General features: G+C 40.2%; 1 protein-coding gene across 1 annotated transcript in view; it reads left to right on the top strand.

Annotated features, from left to right (window-relative positions):
• The window catches only part of LOC124304707 (putative uncharacterized protein DDB_G0277255), a 36125-nt gene extending 11448 nt beyond the window's left edge, over positions 1-24677 (top strand). Inside the window, exons 3-6 of the mRNA XM_046763257.1 lie at positions 18606-18862; positions 19233-19296; positions 20856-21104; positions 21564-24677. Coding sequence (XP_046619213.1) covers positions 18606-18862; positions 19233-19296; positions 20856-21104; positions 21564-21926 — 933 coding nt within the window. The 3' untranslated portion in view covers positions 21927-24677. The remainder of the gene's footprint in view (positions 1-18605; positions 18863-19232; positions 19297-20855; positions 21105-21563) is intronic.
• The last annotated feature ends 329 nt before the right edge of the window (positions 24678-25006 follow it).

Raw genomic sequence — 25006 nt, forward strand, 5'->3', positions numbered from 1 at the left:
CAAATAGCACAAGCGCGATTTTATACTGTTCAAGTCACAGAGCTGATCGCGCGCAAATTACCCTTCAGGTTGCGATATCTCCAGAACGAATAGTCTAAAATTGACGAGCCAAAGCTCGTTGGATACGATTTGTCTTATTCTTTTCTACCAGCCTAAAACTTTCGCCACTTTTTTCTTGCCTACATGATTTTAAAAATTATTATGCATTTGTGTTTAAAATGTGACGCCCTGTATAGCGATGGTGAAGGAACCTGCGCCATGTGCAATGCAGCATACGAGCTGCTTCTGCATGAATGCATAGAGTCCGTGATACAAAAACGATGGGACCCCTTCTGAGTGTAGCGTGCGACGTTGAAGATGGGGAAATTTGCGATCGCGTGATTCATTCGAATTTCGATCTTTCGATACACTGTGCATTGCGGTTATAGTTATGATCGTTGTTGTCGAGATATTCGATTCGGCTAAATTCGACCAAATCGTTCATCTGCGTCTCGTACAGAAAAAAAAACAAAGAACGTTTTCAATACTGTGCGAACCACGATGAAAGTTGTAAGAAAAAATTTGAAAACGAGCAATACCCTTCATTTATACTCAACATTCTTGTTTTATGAACTATGCAGCGGATTAACTGAATGCCTTGAGGTAAAGAGGATTCAGATTTTCTCGCCATCTTAGCTGTCATTAATACAGAGGACGAAGAGCGCAGGCGCTGTGATTATTGCAGGATTAAAACGAGCCAAAGAAACTGCACACTGCATCGGTATACGAGAAGGGTTGAGGTTGAGGTTAGCGCAGCGTGTCGAGTTCCTCACTAGTCGGCTAGGCCGCAGGAACGAGCCGTATCCGCAAACTCTTCTCTGCCTATCCAACTCCTCCAACTTTTACCATTATGTGAGGTAAGGTTAGGTTACGTTAAGTTGGAGTAACGTTGACGTAGGTTAGGTTGTAGAAACTTCGAGGCCGTCGCGCCAACCGCGAAGTGCTCAAGAATCATTGAACCATCGAAGCTGGCGCTCAAGCTTAATCGAATAAATCATTTCAGAAAGTATTTTATCAATTTAGGTTAGGTTGGACTGGGATTGTTCTTTTGCTTTGTGTTTATCTTATCCAGAACGCTTGTCTCCACTCTAAAGCTTTGAGTTTTGCGTACACCAGAGGTTTATTTTCACTGGTTACGATGAAGGTAATTTGAACTGTGTAGGGCGCAGGTTTTCTTCACTAGCCAATTCCTGTCTTATTGTTAGACTTGCAACGCAACTGAAGGTACGTGAAAAACTCAAGTAAGTTACTATGGCAAAATAATCTGCGTGACTTTACGTTCGTTTTTAACCTCAATTTACGGTTTTTCCGATACCAAGAACGGTGATTTCATCCCACTTACGATCAAAATGACACTAATGCAAGTTTATTTAAACTACGAGTTGATGTTAACGTAAATTTTAATGACATTTTAAGATTGGATTCTTATCTCTCTGTCTACTCAGATGAATCCGGTATATTGAATAAAGTGTTTCATCCCACAGTGGAAGGCTTCATGACGAGAGAAGAGAGCGTCCTGTATACATTGCGTAACTTAACTTGACCCAACCTAACGCAAATTCTAGTTTCCGGTAATTGCAGCACCAGCTACCGATCATCATCGATGACCTCGCTGCTCTCAGTCTGAGACGCACACACTGATCACTATTCAGGACTTTTCATTCCGTTTGAGGAGTGTGTCGCAGCAATATGGCTGCCCGCACGCCGCTATCGCCGGTTTATGCGCTCATTGTAGAACCGCAGGATATTTGCAGGATAAAGCTTCGTTGTCGTCAACGTATCTCAGAGGGTGTTTGCTAAACACGTCAGGTTAAGGTACGTGCGAAAAGGAACGATGTTTACGTTGAGAACGAACGGGTTTTCCACTGCAAACTACACGGAACATTGCCGAGAAATGAATTGTTAGGTTAGAGTGGTTAGGATTTTCTTTTTATCCTAAAGCTTCGAGCATACACAGGTGCTGTTTTGGCAGGGCTGTAAACCGTCGCGCAGAATCGTAAATTAATTTCTTATTTTTTTTTTTTTTTTTTTACTTTTGCAAATGATTAAGTTATTAGCAGTGAAAGTGTTAAGAACTGCACCAATACTAGGAAGTAGTCTCACATACAAAAATATGGAGAACTCATACTATGGCTACAATAATTAGATTCTAGTTAAATTGCCAATTTTTTCAAACTCTAATTGACTTTTCATGAAAGGCACAAAAATTTGAGAAAACAAAATATTATTCTGGTAGATTGAAGAGAGAAGAACATCAAAATTAATACCCATGTACCTAGAGTGTAGTCACATGATACGTGGGACACTTTGGGTTATTAAAAACAATCTGATAACTTGGCATACATAGAGAAACACACATGGATACTGGTACTAATTATCTCTGAGCCTCTTTGCTCATGATTGCAAAAAGTTCCGCAACAGTCCCGAGTAACAAGAAATTAAGAAGTAACAAAGCATCTTAAGATATATTCTCTTCTCTCTCTCTCTATCTCGTACTCTTTAAGTTTCGTTTCAACAACATCTCCTTTTTCTTGCTTCATATTTTGACGTTACTAGTTCTAGTTTACTATTCTGTTGAGTTGAAAAAAGATACCAGGTAGATTCGTTGTTTTATATTACGTCTTTTTTTCTTTCATTCTCTCGGGTACAATGGAGATAAACAACAATTTACGTGCATAGCGAAAATAGCCGTCTCCGGCTAATTCATTATCCAGATTAAACCGAGATTCTTGTCTCCGTTTCTCTAATTTCACTAATTCTTCTTCTTCGTCGTTTCTTTTAAATTTTTTTCTTGCTCGTCTCTTCTCCGAAACGGTTTTTTCAAGTACCGCAATTTCGCCGTTTCCGCTTCTGCTCTGTTCGTGAAGAATAATCGCGAGGATCAATTGAAACAGGTGAGAGATGCGCACGATGACGCTGAGAGTGGAGTACCGGAAATGGTTCACGGAATAGCGAGAAGTGTGTGGGTTACTGTGCGCAATAATTACGTCTTAGTAAATGCAGGCACCATTTGCATTTCTTTTTCTCTCTCTCTCTCTTCCTCTCTTACCGAACCCCAACGCTGTGCCTAAACTTCTTTCCGGTCATTTCCGGTCAAAAGAGACCGACTGAGTGATCCGGTCGGTCAGTGATCACATGCCCATCCGGTTTCTACCGTATGAACAAACACGCTGCATCCTATTTACCGTCACTTCCCTGCATCCTCTTCCTCCTCTTCTCCATACACACTGCAGATCATGCATCTGCCGCATGTTCATCACTTTTACCCCAATACCGCGCTCACAATATTCTAAACTTAAATTTGCAGTACCGAAAATGGCACATGAAGCGCAAGTGTGAACGGAACTTTTTCACTTTGTCATTACAAGACACTGTCTCCTTGATTAAAGCGTTCAGGAGTATGATCGGTTTCTTCTTTTTCCAACACCTGCGTTCTTCGCGATAATCATTCGACGACAAAAGTATACAGTGCCGAAAGGTTGAAAGTCCGGCATAAATCTCAATCCTAAGAGCACAGCTTGGACAATGAACAAGCACTTTTCTCTTCACTGTAGTTCGTCTGCTGCATTGGGCCAGAGTTCGTGATCGGAACGATGGCGTACTCGTCATAGTGGCAATCAACAGTGTATTTAAACCACATGTGTTCGAGTGGTGCAGAGTATCATATTATTCATAGTGAATATTCTCAACAACGTAACAACACTTGGCGCCAGCCTCGTTCTTAGATATTGTCTCTGTCCAGTGCCTGGAATAATCTTGTCGCCCAAAGTTCAAGTTTGAACGACATTTGTTCTGCAGGAGACATTTCCTCGAATCACCTGAGTGACAATAGTAGAGTCCCTGAAGTGTAACTCAACGTGATCGTACTATCAAAACTCAGAGTTCGATGATGACTTGTTGGGAGTCGATCTTAAAAGGATCTACCTCTTTTATCCCAAAATGACTAACACTAGCTGATACCTATACATGGTTTCCAATGTTTTCTGCTTTTTTCACTACAGTATTGTACATGGTCGAATTGCCCGATTGGATGGTGGAGCATCAGGTTTGACTTATACGCATTGAAGCGTCAAGTGAAGTCAATTAGTGACGTGGGTCAAACGATCGTTCTCGTCACCGCCATGACCTCCTACTCCTTCTCCTTATTCTTGAGCTATAATAAATCTACAACATCGCGCGTTACCAGAAAAGTCTAGAAGCAAACACCATCGAGTACAAACGAATATTTCGGCCTGTAGACGAGAGTTGACCGATAATCTTATCTCGACTTGAGTACTAGGAACACCTACTATGTTCAGATTATATTTATCACCTCTACCTATAACCGTGGCTGCAGGTGCTGCTACTGCAGTTTTGTTCCCCTGCAGTCGTTTCAAGCGAGAACAAATTCATTCTATGAATAAATTTATTATACATCTTGGTATTGAGTAGCTGACGCTAAGTCACGTTTCGCGTGGATATATTTGGAAATATCCTCAGGGTGAACACAATTCGTAATTTATGACTTTTGCAGATTTTTTTTTTTCGTTTTTCTGTAGATATTTATGCTTTCAATTGTTTTTACTTTATGATTTTGTTTTATTTTTCAAGGGGATTGTATTTTAAGCGAAAAACGAATTCACTTCCCTTCACTAGGATATGTAAGTTTGAGTTTGAGTTGCATTAAATATAATTTGATTTTCGTGCACTTGATTTTAGTTATTTCATCTACTATCTTGAAGTTACTCGACTCTCCCAATTTTATCCGCTCTTGAATTACTCGCTTCTATGATTTTGTGTGATCATATTCAAGATAAGAGAGAGAAAGAGAGAGATGAAGCTTTTACTTCTTACGTATTTCCTTAGACTTAGAAACATGGCATTTCCATGCAAGAAGATATTTCGCGTGATGATTTCTTTTTTGAGAGTTTTGACCATAATATATACTTCAATCTTACGATTAGAACTATGTTTTCAGTCATTCGATATGAAATCACGAAGCGAGAAGCAACATGATCCACAGCATAGTACTTTCCTGAATAATAAGATCCATCGATAGAATACTCAAAACGTGTTACCGCAGTGCATCTAAAATGCCTACTAAAAATCCGAATACAGAATCCCGCGTCTATTTCTCGTTCGTGCGGAGTAGGCAATGTGTCTACTTAGCTAGCTGCCGCCACGCCGGTGTAGTTCAAGCAGCCGGATGTGCGCGTTCCAGGCTTCCAGTCACGACTTGGCGTCCTCGTCGTAGTCGGCTGTTAGTCTCCTGTGATAATCAGCTTGTTGCCGCATCAGCAGCAGCAACAGCAGCAGCAGTGCCGGGAACTTGAGCATTACACACGAGTTGTTCTAATTTAGAACAATCAACCGCCGCCCGGAGGAAGATCCAATTATGCATCCTGCCTTTAGTGTCCACACTGTCGACCATACGGTTTACCCGCTCTGCAATGAAATGCCCCTCTCTCACATCCGCGTAAGAAAATCATGCGAAATCTCCTCCTCGGCACGTGCCACCGACACCGTTTAACCTTCTTCGAAGACCCTGCGTGCCGTCAGGTGTTGCAGAGAGGCGATGCCCTCCAACCTCACTCACTTCCGCCGGTGGGAATAATAATGGAAGAGCACACCAGTTGGGGGCAAACGCGTGGTGAAGTCCCGGAACTCGCGGAGGGTCAGCAGCCCCTGTCATGAATGGTGGACAATGTGCACTTGAAAAGGACATCCTGTTCTTGCTGCTCAGGGTGCCGGCCCAACCGTCGTTGGCACGTGCTTCGGCGACCAGGACGAGAAGCAAGAGAGAAATAGCGAGACGGAGAGACTCTCGTCATGCCGGTGAGTCTCGGTCCAGGAAGAACCGCAGAATCTCAAGTCATCTTCAGTTCTCGAAACTCGATCCTCGAATGGTCTCTCGGACCATGATCTCAAAGTATGAGATGGAAAAGTGCATCGAAGATATTCTCGGGCGGGATTCATCGACCACATTCTCCGGTAGACAGTTCAGCAATCATCTCATGTCAGGTCAAGTCTTCGCCGGTTTTTTATCCTTGTACAGTTCGCGTTTCTACGTCAGGGTTTCCTCATCGCTGTTTTATCGCCTCCGCCCTGAACCTGCCGAGTAAAAACTGCACGGTCTCAACTCTCGGCTCATGATCATCGCTGCCTGCATACCTAGCCGACATTTTACCGAACGCTTGATTGAACGCCTTAAGTGTTTACTCGATCGATTATTGGGAATGCTTGCTACAGGGACTTTGTCTTGAATCTCTCGATTCTTGCTAACCCCGTGAGAATACCATCTTCATAATTACTAAACGACTTCTCAAAATAACTGTCTTTTATCAGCCTTTGGTTAATTATTTAACTGGCTACAGGCGGGTATGGGTCTTCGGTCAAGTCGTCGTGCCTTGCGAACCGTGTAGTTTTCACTTTACACGGATATTTCATCCTATTCATTCTCATCGGGATAATTCGCTTCGCAAATACCACAAAGGCAAGAAAAACTACTCACCTGAGAATTTATCAGCGGTGTTTTTCAATCCAGCTCGTCCATACCCTTCAGGATCCCTTGTGGAATGCAGTTTTCGAGATGAAGCGTCACGAATCGATTATGGCCCACGAGTTTAAATAATTTTGTACCAAGTGATGCGTTCCTAAATTTGAGTACCCTCGTCAACGGTTGAATGGGCAAACATCACAGTTATTGATCATTGGAAATCTTAGAATCTAATAAAACGCCATCGATCAATCAGTGAACGTAGGTCTTCCAGTACTGTAAAGCGTGTTCTTACCAGTGATGATTAACTGATCGAAATTTAAAGAAAGACATTTGATACTTCGAGTATCATGCCGAGATTCCTGTCAGTCGAGGATCAAACAAGAGGACCAGCTTGACGTTATTCCTCGGTAGTAAGATTTGAATGAGAATGAAATCAAAGACGCCCCATGCTCTCTGTTCCTGCGGAAGTCGTACCTCACGTGCATTCTCCAGACCATATGGGTCCCCGAGACCCACAGGAACGGGGAGAAGAATCTACCATCAAAGTATTATGTTCCATGGTGTAATGAGGACATGCGGCACAGCCGGAACGTGACGCCAGCCCCTCGCTGCAGGGCTAGAAGAAGAGCCACGTGGTGCGGGCTGGCGAATAGGGCACGCGCCACCCTGGCTGTTTACTCTGCACTCACCCTTCTCCACCCTCTTGTCCTCGTACTTCAAGGATCTTACCTCTCGTCCTTTTCCCCACCTTTCCTCCTCGCACAACAACCATTCAGACCGCCCAGAAGCCGTCTTTGAAGAAGGAGGTGATTGTTTCATGCAGGATATCCTTTCACGGTACAGTCATCAAAATGATCATGACGTTTATCATCGAAAGTTGATTCGAAAGAATTATTCTGTTCTTGTAGCTAACGTTTTCTGATGATTTTTCATTCGGACAACAATGATGCCTAACACAAGAATATTCGACTAATCGAATAGGTATATACGTATTTTCTGTTTACATTTGAATCTAGTATTCAAGAAATATTTTCTCAGTGTTTCATACAGTTACTGAGCGGAGTAAAAATCGAATGACCAGTTTTTAATTACAGCGATCTTCGTTTACGAAGAATGGAACTGAACGATTTCGAATGACTTGACTATACTTAAAATTTCATCACAACACTTCATCATACTCTACAAGACGAGGTTGAAAGCCGTGAAGTGGATTCTCACCGGCGAAACCAGAGTCACAAAGCATCGAGTAAAGGACATCTGCAGACTTGAAAAATGGTGAACTTTGGATTTGAGGAAAAAAATCTGGGCCACTGGGAGCAACGATTGCCCAATGTTCCATTTGCAAGAAGCGTTTCTGACGTCTGGCGTCTGGCTGCTGTAGGAGACTTATGTAAACCGGGACGTGCGATTATGCCACAGTACGGTAAGTGGGCACATCACACCAGCGCCGCATCGTTACGAGAAAAACAATGCGACCATGCCAGCTGGTGAGATCCCACGCAAGCGGGAACCGCGTTTTCTCTCTTTGTGTAGTGAAGAAAAAGAACAAGCAGAGACTTAAATTAGAAAGAAAAAGGTGATGATGAATAACGGAAAATATGCTTAATCGGTTACTCAAAATCCTACGCCAACTTTTGCAATTCGTTGGCTTTGTTGCCGGCGTTGTCGGCTGGAGTACTTTCCCATGAAAATCGACTAAGGAAATAATTCATTCCTTCTTCTGTCTCTTTATTTGTTTATTATTCTTTACGAATTTCCGTCTATTGTACGGAAATAAGAACGAGGAGACTGAGTAATAAGGAAATGTGGTAATGTGGTAACGAGTACCAGTTTAGTTTCTTGATTAACACCGATTGGTGACAGTGATGAGACTAAACAAGGAATATTTTTCTATAAAATGATTCAAGTAACTCTTCAGAAATAAAGTTTCGTAGCTTCTCTGAATATGGTTGAAGTGTCGATAAGTTTCCAGCTAGATTTCGCAACGAATGAAAAACTTCATAACCACCATTCGACATTCTGAATCCTCAAGTGTTTGTTTCACCGTTTCCTCTCCGTATCAGTGTAAAGAAAATGGTTTTATTACTTTCAATTCCGAACGTTAATACCGGACGGGAGAACTCTTCCCGGAACCGGGCATCGAGAGTTTGATGAACCAGATCCAAAACACGTAGATCACGAATCCAGGCATCGACGCTGCGGATTTTGATGACGACCGTCCAGGATCGGTAATCCATCCATGTCACCCAACACGGACATGACAGACGGTAAAAAGCTGCGACTCTTTGGGATGAATCATCGGCGGTGCAATAAGCCAAGGATGGAGTACTTATCGGGATTTTGCAACGGCGTATATTACAGAAGCTGAAGTCCTTTGTTTACAGCAAGTTGACACACGCGCATAATATTCTTTCCAATGTTCGCATACGTGCCGGTAATGCAACTTCAGATGACACCCACACACAGCGCGCGAAGAGGATCAGAGTATAAGATTTCCTCGCATGATTCGGTTTACCGGTATCGAGCATTCCGTCATCGATCTATAAGCGGACTTCGCTGCACGTGAACGACAGCTGCAGGTAAAGCGACACTCTCAAGAACAATAACTCGGCACGTCGCCCACTGAGAGCCGACCCTTCAACTCCAACTCACACTAGCAGACCATCTTTGATGTGTCTACGTAATCCTGAAACGCGAATCCACGCGGAATGCTTTTCGCTCCTTCTGCAGTAACGCATTCAGCAATCGTTGAGCCTCATTCGAATGAGAACAGTGAAGTTGTATAATAACATTTCCAGCGCCTACAGTCCATGGAAGAAGTCATGGTTACCGATATTCACCATACGATCTGGACTACGAAAAATGCCATACCATTTTACCTTTTTATAAGTCGCGACGAAAATGATTTTCACCAGTTTAAAGCATGCCTGCAGAAATCAACGGATCACTTTTCTGTCACAATGCTGACGGACGAAATGCTGACTCCAGGAATAGTAGACTAGGTCTATATACATACAATGCCGCAGCTCCGATGACTTTGTTCCGCTCGAATTCTGTCCATCGTGCAGCATTGAGCGGCACCGAATCAAATATGACGCCACTGCGGTTGCTTAGTCTTCCTACACGCAGAGTCAATCTATCGTCTCGGATTCTTTCGTCTCAGCAAACTGCGACTTCGCGATCACGCTCCTTGGAAAGTTATGTTCGATAAGGGTGGAAAGATTTTATGGAACGACTTATTCAGTTCTTTGTGTACTCTGCTTTGACCGTTTCAGACTCGACTTATAATCCTCAACGTTTGCACAGCCCACAGTTTTATCCCTCTTATTTTTACTTACCGTCGCTGAGGGTTCCTCTCCTTTTCAGGTGGCCGACTATATGTAAGACAGGCTGCGCACGTGTCCGCCTAGATTTCTACTGAACAAAAACAAGGAATGGAAAAAAAAAGAGAAACAAAAACGCGGACTTTTAAGAAAAAAAAATCCCTCAGGCTCCACTCACCGCAGGACTTACATCCTGTGCTATTTCATTCCGCTTCTAGGAACGGAAGCAGTTTGGTTCCCTTATATATTCAGCCTTCGGCTATTCAATCTCGTTATGTTTTACTGGCATGTCCCAGTTCCGACTTCAAATCGAAGGTATTTTATTCAACTCTTCTACTATGATTAACGTTTAAGCAATAAATGATGTCTTAAGAATTCAATCGCACGGTGTTAAACCAAAACCCAGCAATTGCTTGGCGATAAAAAATAGATTCACCCGTTCCCCTCTCTCATTCAACCCTGATTTTGTATTCATGGAGAGATGGAGGGCGACTAGATTTTATTATTCACACACAGTACGGCTGAAGACGTCGACAGATAGGGAGATAGGAAGAGACGCAGATACCTAGTCAGGTAGGTGGCACGTACCTGGGTATACACAGCGACACATGTCGCTGCAACACCGCTGCGGCGTTATTCTCCATTCCAAAAAACCCCGTCGCATACATCACTAACATTATTTTCTTATTCAGGAATTGCTGAGGTATACACTCAGCGCATGTATCAAACTGCGAACACATCTGAATCTCTGCGCAAAATTGTGCAAAGAATATGATTTGTGAAATGAAAATCTGCTCGTATATCAATCGATTAACTATTCTTCCATATTTCTTAGTGACTTCACATGGTTTATAGATTTCGGATAGTCCATAGACAAACCGTCGAAGACTTTCAGAATATCAGGCTAATATCAATTTTTGTTCACACCTTTGCCACCGGTGAATTAATTATTTTCTCATAAATCTTACTGATTACACTGCGGCTTATGGGTTTCGCATAGTTTGTGAATGAATTATCCAAGTTGTCCAGTTAGGGGGATTCGGTTTTCAATGCACAGCGTGTACGTAGCGGTTTGTTAAAATATGAAACGAAACGAAAGCATAAAAAGAACTTCGACTAGCTGACTGATTGTGAGTGACTGACTGACTGGTCAGACCCCGGCGACTATTTACTACTCATCGTCAGTTGCAGGGCTGCCTGCCTGCGTTCCTCGATGATGTATGTATGTACACGCGTATGTATGGATTTGTCTACAAGCGTGACATGTGTCGCGTATCCTTCTCTCTATCTTTCTCTCTCTTTTTCCTTCTCCGGCTCCGCATAATTTAATGTCAGCAGAACGCACGACCATTGTCTACTTGACACTGTACGCTGTCCAACTCCCTTATTCGTATTTCTCTTTTTTTCTCAGTATGGAAATTCTAATATATATGTATATAGATATATAGATGTATGTTTTTTTTTTTCATAAAGAAGAATGAGAGGAAAGGGTAGAAAATGGTTGGTAGGCGCGCCACTTGTCAACCGTGAAACCTGCAGATGTATTCTTGTAACACAAATTACAATTCATTTCACAATCAATTCGTCGCAGGATAGAAATCACTTTTTTTCATCGTATTTATGTATGTAGATTTAGTGTACAGATGGGAAGTTCCACGACAATTCATTAGGGTTTGATACTTTATTATTCCTTATTTCTTCCTTATAGTATCTCGATTTTGTCCCTACAGTGTGATTCACATTTATTCATTATTTTGGCACCCAGAATAGATAAATGTTCAAGTAGGTGAATAGATAAATAATTCATATTTTCATCATAGAAGTAAATGTCGTACCATGCGTGTTAGAGGAAAGTCTTTTCCACCAAAGTCACACTATTTTGAGAACACATGCTACACCATTTTTGGAAAATTTCGAGGCGGCTATTTGTGCAACGGATTTTTGAAGCGTTATATTTCTATCTGATAAAAGGCGTAGAGACAAATTCAGCGAAATCTAGATCGTAGAATTTGGACAGACCGTTCACGAGGTATCCTTTGAATTTTGGTGCTAGCACGAAACTCTGTTCGCGGTTTGAAGTCGTGAGCCGAGTTGCGTGCAAGTCAAACTTCAAATTGTATTAACTCATAAACGGGTAGTCGAAAACTCAGAAGTTTGGGCTCGTTGGATGTGTTTTGATTTCTGCTATACTTAAGAACCATAAGGCAGGCCAACTCGATATGACAAAAATTGCGTCTGCCAATTGTTTAAAAATGTTACAGTGAAATCATGAAACTAACGATAAAAAACTTTCCCTTTTAAAGGATTTTTGCTGTAATTTTCAGTACATTGTCCGAGTGGTCAGAAAGCGAGCTTTCGAATCTATGCCAGGGTTTACTTCACCTTGTGTTTTGCGGTCGTATTAATTCAGGGCGAATAGAGAAGAAAAAGAAACAAAGTGAAACCCTCGTAAATTCACACGTGCATATTATGGTACATACCTATACGTGTACACGTGTTCTACGTAACACGCAACTCGCATGGGGATTACACATTAAATGAATCGTGGGAGTCAACTCGGTTTATATTGTCAGTAATGACCCGCGTTGAACGCAACGCAGCTGGATTGTAAAACTCGTGAAATTGAGGTGAGTAGGAGTTAGAAATAAAGGCTTAAAAAAAACCTTAACGAAGAACAACAACACTGAAATTAATATAGAAAAATGAAAATATTATAAAGCGACCTTGTCAGGCGGCCGGGGGTCGCCGCTTATTACGCCGACTTAACAAATGACAATTGAATTATTCCCGCGGACATCCGGCCCTCTTAGCGCCATTAAAATTCAGCCTCCAGTTGGCTAATATAGCTTCTTCGTTGCACCTTTTGTTGTCCCAGTTTCGTACGGCTGTATAAAAATAGTTAAAGCACATTTAAAAAACTAGAGATCAAGAACCCAAGGATGTGGGAGAAGAATTAAAAAACCACCAAAGATCGTTCAAATCATATAAAAAAGATAAGCACTAAACCGTGATTTGATTCACGCCATTAACGATCACAAGTTTGGATTTTATCGTCCAGGTTGTTCGAAACACGTATCGCAGATAAAGCAAAAAACTGAGTTAAGTCTGGCCTCTCGGTTTTGTCGCTGGAAGCCTCAAAGTGCCTGAAAATAGTTGCGGTCATACGAAACTCGAGAGAGGTGCTTCTCCGCCTGGAACCACAAATTTTCACGCGTTTTATGGCGATTCGACTGGTCGTGAACAGGGTGGCGACATATGGACCCCATACGAAATATTTCGAGACCATCTCAAAGGACAACTTCGTACGAGTTCTCAGTTCCAGCTGTTTCACTTATCATTCGAAGTGATCGAAATTACTGCTGCGGTACACGCCTTGTACCGGTAATTACACAATTTCACTTTCGCAGTAGTGTAGCAATGGAAACGAATGGTTGAATGATCGGTATCAGTTCAGAATGATCGATAGATCAGTGAATTGGTTCATTAATCAGAACGAGAGAGAGAGAGAGAGTAGCTTTACTTTAAAAAGTCAAGAGTACTCTTTTTATATTTCAACGGTAAATTTTTTTCCATCAGTTTCTTCCAACGTCGATGCAAATTGAAAAATGGTACATTGGTCACTTTGTCGATGGCGTCGATTCATCCATTTGGTCGAAATATTGCAACACACTTCCAAGTATTTAAGTAAGAATATGATTTGAGAGAACAGTGAAAACTTTTTGAATTGGAAGGATTTTCATCGTAACTACCGACGTATGGCCGAAAGCTGCAATCTACTTTGCGAATTTCGGTTTTCCTCGATTTGGGTTTATCTCCTGTACCTCCGTTAATTAAGGGTACCTGATATACATCATACCGAAAAACAGTTGCCGAGCATATGTACGCCAGACTTTTGTACAGGGTTCTAAAAACCCCGGGCTGCCGAGTGTTCTCAAGTGCTGTTTGCTCATCCCCTCAAGAGCACGAGAGCCGGCTAATTCCAAATTACTAATAGTGCGAAAAGCAGATGTGCGGCTCCATCGTGACGAGGAATCGAGATAGGGGATCAGGATCATCTGTGAATCAGAATCTAGAAACGGGAATCGTCGCCAATTAGTTCTGCGAAAGCTTTTGATTACGATACTGCGGCACGTATTTCAAGGGATTGCGAGAACTCTTAAGGCCAGACTTTATGGCTCATATCCGTGACGCCGGATCGCCGGTCATTTTCTTCGGCACGCGCCCGGTCCTCGGGTCTGGTACCAACAGATATCCAAACTTTTTCCTTTTTTAATTTCTCTTCCGTCATATTTTTTTACTTCAGTCACAGTCAACTTTTGACGATGTTTTCAATTGAACTTCCTCAGTGCGCAAGTGTTGATCAATAGTTGTGAAAACCTTTCCAAGTTCCTTCAACTAGCTGAAACCTTCAAAGTTTTTGAAAATCATTAGAGAATATGGATGGTCAAGTCTAGTCGTACCTTACCGGATACCTATGTGATTATATGAATGGTGCGAATCATTCATGAACTAAGAAAAAAATCATTTGGAATGATCACGTGAAATCTTCTGAAAACAGTAGTCCAAAAAGAGACCCAAATTCTCTCTTTAAGTTTCTGGAAATCACGTGAAAAAATCTTTGAACAAGGCACATTCGGCATCCAATAAAATATTAGGACACAATGAATACAATGAATTATCCCTCAATTACGCTCGGCGGGGATTCTGAAATGGTGTTGAGATTTTGAAAACTTAAAAAAGAGCCGATGAGAATGTAGTAAAAATGGTTAAAGAATGGTTAAAGAAAATCATTGACCAAATGTTGTTGTCATCTTGAAACGGTTAACCGACAATTACACCATCCAAATATAGTCGATGAAGTGCGTATAGTGTTTCAGTACCGAACAAAAATAAACAAATAACTCAAAAAACGCACAGGACAAAAATAGTCGACGTGGTTTTCCAGCTTGTCTCCAGTCGCATCTCCACCGGGTGTAAAGTTTTCGACTCGGACAGTAGTGACAAGCAACAGACGGTTCGGTGCTCGTTTGCTCACGTCGCCCACGTCCGTTTCGACTCTTAAAGTCTCGGTGGTTCCTCAAGATAATAGAGAGAGAAGAAAGAAGAGAGTTGCGCCGCTGCACGGAATCGCTTTTGGGGACCGTTCGGGGACCGCTCGGGGACTGTTCGGTAGCAACGGGCAGCACCTTTCTCAGCGTAGTGCAGGCTGCATGGAAGCCTACGTGCTGCCTCAGCGCGGATATAAACGACACCGCTGGGTTTGGGCCTAACCCAAAGTTAACACGCCTATGAACCCTGCGATTCGGAGCAACTTCTGAACGCCTCACCGTCTCTAATTGCACGTCCCGCGTCGCCCGTTGCAGGTAACGTTTCGTTCCTTCAAGCAGCCCATGCCAGACGGAATTGTGTTTACGGCCATGGCTGATATGGCAGCCCGGCTTTCGCATAACGCGTTATCGCTGTTTACTTAGGGCGACATGCTACACAGGGTGTTCCGTTTTAAACTAATCGTTAAAACGTGTATACTTCAAGTTGATGGAAGTATTATCTAAAACAGAACAAAACAATCGATTCAAAGTTTTAGGGTTCCGACTACGAACATAAAATCGGAACATCGGTTATTCTTTCAAAATAGGTTGTTTTTGCTAAATTGATGCAAGGGAAATCGTTTTGTTACGATCAAACTTCCTTCGCTACAAATTTAGGCGTTTTCCAATTTTTTTAATCGATGATTTTCCATCGAGTTGAAAATTGAACTTCACATTTAAAAACAAAATGCTGGTAACGTTTGTGTTTTTGAATAAGTACAGTAGTAAAGAGGACATTTAGTTCGAGACCTCAAGACCGTAAACTACTTGCGAGTGATACCTTCAGACTGATTTATGATGCAAAACCGAAGTTTGAAAGCTTCGCTTTTACGTTTCAAGTACGATTCTCCTCAAATCAAAAATAGCTAAGTGCTAAATTTTTCGATATTTAGCTGCTGCTTTCTTCGAACTTTGGAGCAAGCTGTATATCAGTAAAAAATTCAAAACCCCAAAAATCAATGTCAACAGCTGGAAGTTAAATTATACCGGAAAAACAACAATTGTACAAACTAATATCGCAGCTTTGCCGCCAGCGCAGAATCGTCACAACTTTCCTCTAAAATATGTTGCGAGCAAACCATTTACAGCTAGAGAGATACCTTAACAACTCGTTGAAAATGAGGCGCCTTTTGTGCGCTCAAACTTACACTAAGAAAAATTACATTTCTTATAGTAATTAGAAAAATTCAGTAAAACAGGTATCGTTAACAATACTGTAACAGCTATAAAACTAATTTTCATTTTGTACCTAGAACTGTATTTTTCGATCGTGGTAAAAAATGAAAATACTTAAGGACTGAGCGGTAACCGGAACTAAAAACTTCTTTCAGTGTACCGATTGTGATCGGTCACTGACAGCGGGCCCAAAACAAGCGATCACGACTTTCTGCGGCGGTAAAACGAACGGTCGATACTATAGCGAGCTCCGCACTGATGATTGCGGCTATTGTCCGAAAAGACTTGAGCGTAAATTTACCGCACATTAATGACCGCACTGCACTGTTGTGGTAACAAGTGGTTATAATTATAGCTCGTAATCTGTTCGGCGTGATAAGAAGCGTACGATACGCGGGATGAAAATATATTACCCTTGATGCGGTCGTGAAAAAAGCTCTCATCCCTCTCCGGCAGTGTCGCGTTATCGTCGGCGATGCGTGGAGCGTGGAAAAGTTAGCCTCGTTCATTCCGCAGAGTGCACGAGCACTGGTCGATGACCATTACGATGACTTCTTTGCGGCGACCGCGACGCCAGGCGCCGTATAATAATCGCTGTGGAATTTATCACGGTGATTAAGAAACGCGGAATCGAGAGACAGGATACAAAAGTTGTGCGGTGTTCTTTTCTGGGTGCAGCACTTGCGGCTAGGTTTCATTAACCCAGCTCAAGTCATTCTTACTTTTCTGCACACGTCATCGCATCAACGCTCTGCTCGAGTTAACTTCGTGCAAGATGTCTTGGGACACGGTGGAGAACGGAACAGGAATTACATACCGAGTCAAAAGTCAATGTTCGATTTGTTCTGCAGTGTTTCTATAATGTAATCACGGATGTTCGGGTTTTTCGGCTCGACGAATTCGATCCTGATGTCGAAAATTCAAAATAAACTTACTCAGCCTAAATGAGCGTGATCGGTTTTTCTGACGATAAATTTCTTCGTGTTTTATAACGGTACAATTTTTAAGTTGCAGTTCCAAAAACATGAATTTTGAAGTATTAATTTTTCGTCTCAAATATGCAGATGCATACATTAAATTAAAATCCTACGATAAAAATGCGAATTTCAAATTATCGAATGAATCTTAAAATACTATTTTTCGACTTTTGGGGCTTGCTGAAGTAAAATTTAGCGTTGCAGATTCGAAAGTTTTTACGATTGAAGTAACAATGGAATATCACTCCCATTTTTGAGTAGCGACAAATGATGTATCGAAGAGCTACCGTCTGTTCCTCGCGTGTTGGCCGACACAACGCACAGCTGCAATTGGGCCGTAAGTGCATATGGAAGTAAGATGAGCGGCACGCAGCGCAATATTAGGAGGAGATACTATGAATAGAGAGGCGTGCATGCAGGGTGTTCTGGCCCGTGTCATCCGCACCTATTTATGGTAACCCGTTGGCTTCACCCTCACCGGGGCTTGTCGGCAAAGGGTTGACGGCAAAACGACACCCGAACACCGAGACGAGGGGATGGCGTCTTCCGCGTATGTCGCGCGTTTAAACACGGAACACAAAGCACGTTCCCAGCCCTCGCTTTCGGTTAATTGGCGGCTAATTGTCGACCTCCTCCTCGAGGATGTCTCGGGAATTTTTTTCACCTCTGTCTCTCTCCCCCACTCTCTCTCTCTCCACCCTGACTTAACCTAAATTTACATAACCTAACCTAACCTAACCTAACCTGCGGATTTTTCAGTCTTGGCTTTTTAAGCTAACCTAATTTTGTCTTACTTGAGCTATTCTAACCTAATCAAACCTGGAATTTTTTTATTCTTGTAACTCTGATCTAACCTAACCTGCAACTTATTTCACTCCCGCCTTTCCAAGCCAATCTAACCTTGTCTAACTTTTCCCAGTCGAACCCAATTAAAGTTGGATTATTTTCTAAATCCTTGTGATGTTAACTCAGCTTTAGCTGTGATGATATAAACTGTAATTTTTTTTACATCTTTTGTCTGCTGACAGCGCATAATGAATTGTTTTTGCTGTGAAAAGTAGTCGAGATATGTTCGTGATATTGGGATTCAAAGTGTAAACGTGACTAGAGCAATATGACGTCGTAAATTTTTATAAGCTGATCATTTCAAATACATTACATGGATATTTCGGGTCAGAAAACTGGGTGCAACTGCGCGTAACTTTGTTCAATTACTTTGAGTTGTTAGAGAATGAAGTATACGTTGAATAGCAACTTTTATAACCAAATATGATGGCATCTATCAATATATTCAATTTCCAACACCCCATTTTCTACTTCTGGCGGTAAGACTCGACTGCACTTAAAAAAATTTCCACCTCTGTTAAGATCGGATAATTTGAGTGAGGTATTTATAACGATCCACATAATTTGAAGACTCAATAAAACTTGTTTCTAACGTTTCCAGATGAAATATGCTACCATAAAAAATGAAAAAATTCTCACCGATTAAACATTAAAAAAACAATTCCTTTTCTGATTTCAGACCACCATCAAAGTATACGCGAACTGTTTGCGGCCCGATATCGAGTACAAAACGCTAAGCATCAGCTACGAAACGACCTGTCGAGAAGTGGTTCAAAACCTGTTGAACAAATACAGAATGAGGCACAGAGATCCTCGCCTGTTCTACCTCACGATGGAGGTGACCGTGAGGAGGGCGAACGTTCGGACCGTTTTACCCCTTGACGAAGATGCCAGGCCTGCAGTCCTGCAGTCCTGTCATCCCCCTGGCGATTCGAGGTGAGTCAAATTTTTTTTTAATTCAAACGCAACTGAGAAAGAATAATGTAAACGTAAAAACGATTGCCTGTTAGCTTGCCCTTTCTGAAGAATATAATTTGTAACCTGTTGTATTAATTCGATCGACTAAACAAACTTGGAAGCTCGGAATTTCGAATTGTTTGTTAAATTTATCAATCGTATTAATCAAAAAATTTCAGTTTTTGAGACAACAGATTGAATATTGAGTGAATCGGAAATAGTGTCTACTCATTTAGGACTTGAAACTATAACTGTATTATAATAAAATTGAAAAACACTTCTCACAACCGAACTTATTCAATCTGATTAAACTTACCTAATTTTTTGCGTCCGTTTCTTTTTGTTATAGATTTTCGCTACAAACCCGTCGAGGAGGTCTGGTCAAGATATACGATAGTGCATTGATGTCTGGGGTAAGTTTATACACAACAATAGTAATAGTAATATTGTTAGTAAAAGTAGTAATAATAATTATCGAACAACGTATATATTATAAAATTTACGAGCGTGTAATTGAAACGCGACATTGATTTTCACATCGTTGAACAATCTGATTTAGAACTATTTCATTGTTGTAAAGGCCATTTTTGTTTTCACTGGTTCTCTGACTGGTGTTCTATTCACCTTGTCGATGGCGACTTCTTCTTGATCTTGTTATTTATTTATATATGTATATATAAATATATATATTCCTTTGTCAATCGTACAGAGAGCCGATTGAGAAAGCCTTCTGTGTAAACGTGCGAAGGTAGAAAAAAGGCCGAAAGGTATAATATACAACACAGATATTGCAGGAGGCGCTAAAAACTGCGTGGGAGCGCTGTGCACGTGTGTGTGTGTGTGTATGTAAGGCGTAATCCGTGTCTGACTACGGGATACGGTCGGGAAAATAAATAACGAGGATTTCTCGGCATTGCGTGTTATACACGTATAGTACCCATAATACCATTTGGTATACGTACAGGCGTATGAGCTACCGCAGCTACACGGAAGTTTAAAAACAGGAATTCTTGTATATTTTGTCTCGCTGATGGTGCAATGCACCGCCCGTGTCTCGCGGTACCCAGAAACAGTAAATCTAGCCACCCCGATGAAAACAGCAGCAGGTTATAGCCTTTGTGCTGTCTCCCCCTTTTTAAAATCCCTCTAAACTAAGAAAGGGGAAACAGTCAACAGAAGATGGAAAACCGAGTGAAAAATCGGCGACCACGTGTGTTGTATGTATTCGTCATCCATTTATAATGCCGTTTCGTGTATACATTGGATCAGAGGTGACGTGAGCTGAAAATGAGTAACCAATTGATTGCGTTTAAATTATTCACCAATCCGCAGTCTCTCAGCATGTATCATACAATAGGAATTACGAATTTTCTTATAGCAAACCGATGGAGAGCGACTTCAGGCACTTGCCGATAAATATTTATGAAAAGTCGAACGCCTTGCTCGCTGCAGTTTCTTGGAAAATATTTAAAACTAGCTACGCGGTATATTTTTGTACGATAATAACGATGTATGCAAAGTGCGTAAATGATTATTTTTAAACGTCGAGATTTCTGCAGGTTTGAAAAAGTGTATAAGGTTGTTCTTAAAAAAAAAAAAGTTTCAATCGTAAAGAAAAAACATCCGTTTTGACAGGCAAATGAACACGCGCGTGCGAAAAATCAACATGGACACCGTTTGCATGCTTGCGATTTAATTCCGTTTATGAAATCATTTCCATCCCTCAAAACTGATCAAAACTAATTTGACCCGAAGGAGAAATATGACAAGATTAGTTGAGTCATCGTTTGAACCTGTAGTACCTAGACGCATACCTGGAAACCGATGGTCAAACGAGTTGAATAAATCGCATAATCTCCGCGTGTAACTTGTAAAATTGCGGAATTAAACGCGGAATGAAATGAACCGTTGATTTCTTACTCTCTGATTTCCTAATCAGCTATAAATTGGATCGCTGATTGATTTGTTGCAGTCAAAGTACAAGAGCCTTTTGGTTTCCGAGCACACGACAGTTGACGAGCTCATCCAGATGCTCCTGAGCTGTTACAGCTCGAGCGAAAGGGTGGAGCAATTTTCTTTGTACGAAGTGTGCGAGGGCGAAGAGTACCAAAGAAAACTTCACCCGGACGATTCACCTCTCAAGGTTACACAGAGATGGACATCCATCGATAGGCACCTTCGCATAAGACGAAATCCTGACTACAATCCTTATAGGAGAAAGGTAATAAATATAACACTATGCTGTCGTTTCTACTTTTATTTATGTATTTTTTTCTAATCGTTTAGTGATAGCAATTTTGTGATCTTTACGGCACGTGGAAGTAGTTTTTTTTGTCTGTAAAGAAAAATCGTTAGGATAATATAGCGTTCGAATTGCGCAAAAGCTGATTCACGTTTGAGATATATTTTACAAATATCAGCGCACAAAAAACATCGTGAAAGCTGTTGGACTTATATTTTCTGGCATTTAGCCCACGCAGGCTAAGATATACGATGAAAAACCAATTTTGTTGTTAAATGCGAGCCAGTTAGTGGAGTATATGTTTCCTGCCGCTAGATGGTGGTTCCTAAATTTGAAATTCGAATTAATAAATCACAAAGTTGAATATCTCTTACAGGTTATCGCCTCATTGTCCGTACGTATTTTTCAAATTTTTCTCTTTTTCTCATTCTTCTCCAGAGTATGTGGACTTCGGATTCAAGTATAACGATGGCGATGTCGAAGCTCCAGCTGCACAGTAACAAGCAAAATCATCATCACAACCAACACCTGCACCACCATAACCATAACAACAACAACAACAACAACAATAACAACAACAACAGCAGTAGCAAAAATAATCACAACAACAACGTACATCGTCAAATTCATCAGAATAATAACGTAGGCGGTCACGTGCAAATGTTGCCCGTTCAGCAATCCCGTGTCGTTATTCCTCATGTTTCGCAGATCACCAAAAGCGTGCCATCGACACCTTTGACCGGAAAGCATGTATCAGCTAGTTCCGCTTACGCCGACTACGAAAACTACTTTTACATATAGATGCGGTTACCAAGCGATGATTATTATCAATACACAATTAAAGACGGTGAAATTGATGGAAAGTTATTATGGTCACTGAGTCAACCTTTCGATGGTTGATGCAGTTTTTCAATAATTGTAACCAAACTCAATTCAGAATAGTACCTTAATCTCGAATTTGGAATGTCAAACATTGAAAAATCATGGAAAGAAATGTTATGGAAATCTGCGGATTACTTTTAGTGATTTTGGTCCGCCATATTGGAGCGGCCATTTTAAGGTTTTCAATCGGATTCAGTATTCGACATCAAAGATTCAAAAATCCTATAAAACCCCAGAGTTTGAAATAAAATTTTACCAATATTGTGTAACTTATAATATATCGAATAACGAATCTTGATCGGTATCGAAAATTTAATCTGCCCAAAGCGAATGAACCTAAACATTTCTTTCAACAAAAAAAGAGATGCGTACGTATTTTGACGAATTCAGGCAAATCTGATCCTGCAGAATAAAGAATTGATCCGCAAACAGAATCCGAATGGCAGTTCTCAATTTCCTGTAAGATCGATGTCTGAATGAGATTGAGGTTTAAAGTTAAGTCTATGAGGTGATAGATGATAATTGTAAGCAACGGATTTTAGTCAGTATAACGTATATCAGTGTAGGTAAAAGACGAATGAGTAAATGTTGAAATGTTAGAACCAAAGTTAGACGTACCTACGGCTAGTTTGCGCTTCGTTATAGCGCGCCAAAACCTGGCAAGTCGAGAAGGGTCCATTTTTTTCATTTGTTTTATTTATTTTTTATCTTAAGTCCTTCTCGACTCATGTGCGATTGTGGTGTCTAAACGTGCATAGCAAATCGTTAACTTATTATTAAATGCAACAGTAAATCAATTTAAGTTTCTCACGAATAATATCGAAAAAAAAAACGGAAACGTCTGAAGAAATTGAAGCAGATATTTAATCTTTTGTAAAGTTAATGTATCACAGTATTAGATTGACGACAAATTTCCTCTCATTGAATTTTCAAGAATATGTTAAGATTTAGAATGAGAATTTTTTCTCTTTTGATTGGAAAACAACATTATCAAAGTAAGCAAAAATGAAAAAATAACATGTGCAAATTTCTGATCGAATTTAAACTAGCTGATCTGCGTTCAGTTTACGATTATCAAGTATACATGATATCTTGGTACGATATATCGTAATTCGATATTCAATGAGAATTATGTAGATGAATTGTGCACTTATGAAAGAAAATTTTATGAACCATGTGCGATATAGAATTAATAAACGTCTACAGTAATTATTATTAATATTCTGTAATACTATTTATTTATTATCAATGTAAAGATTTATATTACGTATTTAAAGTGAAATTTGTCAACAGCATAAATTCTGTTTTTATAATTCGATACTGAAGAGCAAAAAAAAAAAAAAATATTCCAACAGTCAGACAATTAATCAGAAAATTTTAGGATGAATAAATGAATACATAATTCTTAAAAGGTAATACCAATTATATTTCTTAGTACTTCAAAGTCAACGTAAGCTAAAGATACTCTTATGCTGCTGGTCTGTTCCTCAAAACAAACAGCAGCTGTAGCTTAAAAGATTAATCTAAAGTTGTATAAATTATATATATTTCTTAAGCGTTCCTTTCGCGCAGCTTTGCATGTGTACGTAATATTCAAATATCGAGTATCAATGGAATATTTTACATATACATAATTTGCTGTTATATCAAATATAGAATATCATTCGTCACTAATTTATGTGTCCTAAAGTCGCTATAAATTCAATTATAATAATAAGGTTCTATAATATTGATAATAGATACGCTACTTGCGATCAATGTCGTCGTTTTTATACACAATGAAGAACTTGGATTATTAATATAAGTAAATCTATGTTAATTGAGTATAATATGTAATCTTTCAGTACCTAAATTGTTTCCAGCGTGGAAAAAACGATTCAGATCTATTGATTGTACGCATTTTGTAAATGTTTTTTTCATCTCTTTTTATATGTTCCCCGAAATAGAATTTCGCATTTAACTGTACATAAAACTGCTTGAAGGAACGTAGATTTACCTTACTAGAAATAGAATATCTAATCATTACATCAAGACTTCAAAAAAGTCGAAAAATTGAAACGTTTTTTCAACACTGAACAAAATCATTAGGATTAGGTTATATTATGGTGGAAAACAGAGGGGAAAAAACATAATAAGAACCACAGAACTGTTACCAGACTTTTTGTGCGCGTGTTTATATTATATTACCAAAGAGAAAAATTTATAATTACGTTAATAGTGCGATAATTAGATCATAATTATTGATAGTATACAGATTAAAATATGTTAGAATAATAATGTTGTATACGTAATTCATAAGATTTACGCATGCAACCTTGATGTTTTTTTGCTCCGGGTAGCTGGAAAGATATCTAGAATGCGTATGATAATTCCCCGGATTCACGTTGGAACGAATATCTGCAAATATCTAAAAATCATCCGCAATAATTACCAAGTGATCATCGATGATCCTGAGGAATTCACAATTTTGATTGTTATTTGCATATCCACGAAAAGTGTAATGAGATTCGTCGGGGTTGAAAATTCCCTTTAATTAGGTCCAGTCACTCTGTCCTGGATAATCTTTTAGTCCTGCATAGTGCTTCTTAGGATTATGCATATAATTGTATGTGTAACGCTGTTATATATGCATGTAAATAAATGAATAAATGAAGACATAAATACATGCAACTGTGAAGTCATATTGTCTGTGAAATGAGTTCAAGTTAACTGAATAACCAGGTAGATAGATCTTATTGTTAGATCGAAACCGTATTGTTGAAAAGAAAACACGCTTGCATCCTGATCTAACGCTTCTAAATGTTGCCCTAATTTTTGCACATTGAACATCGAAGACTTTAGTTTCTATTCGAAAGGATATTTCGAATCCCTGGATCTTTACAAAGGTGCAAAATCTCTGTAACAAATGCGTCAGGGACTATATGTAAAAAGAAGCCACAAAAACATCTTACGACAAACCGCTGGTAGGGCAGAAGATTTGGTCACTTTACAGCTGTATC

This window comes from Neodiprion virginianus, chromosome 5 (genome assembly GCF_021901495.1).
Source record: "Neodiprion virginianus isolate iyNeoVirg1 chromosome 5, iyNeoVirg1.1, whole genome shotgun sequence".
Classification (NCBI taxonomy): Eukaryota; Metazoa; Arthropoda; class Insecta; order Hymenoptera; family Diprionidae; genus Neodiprion; species Neodiprion virginianus.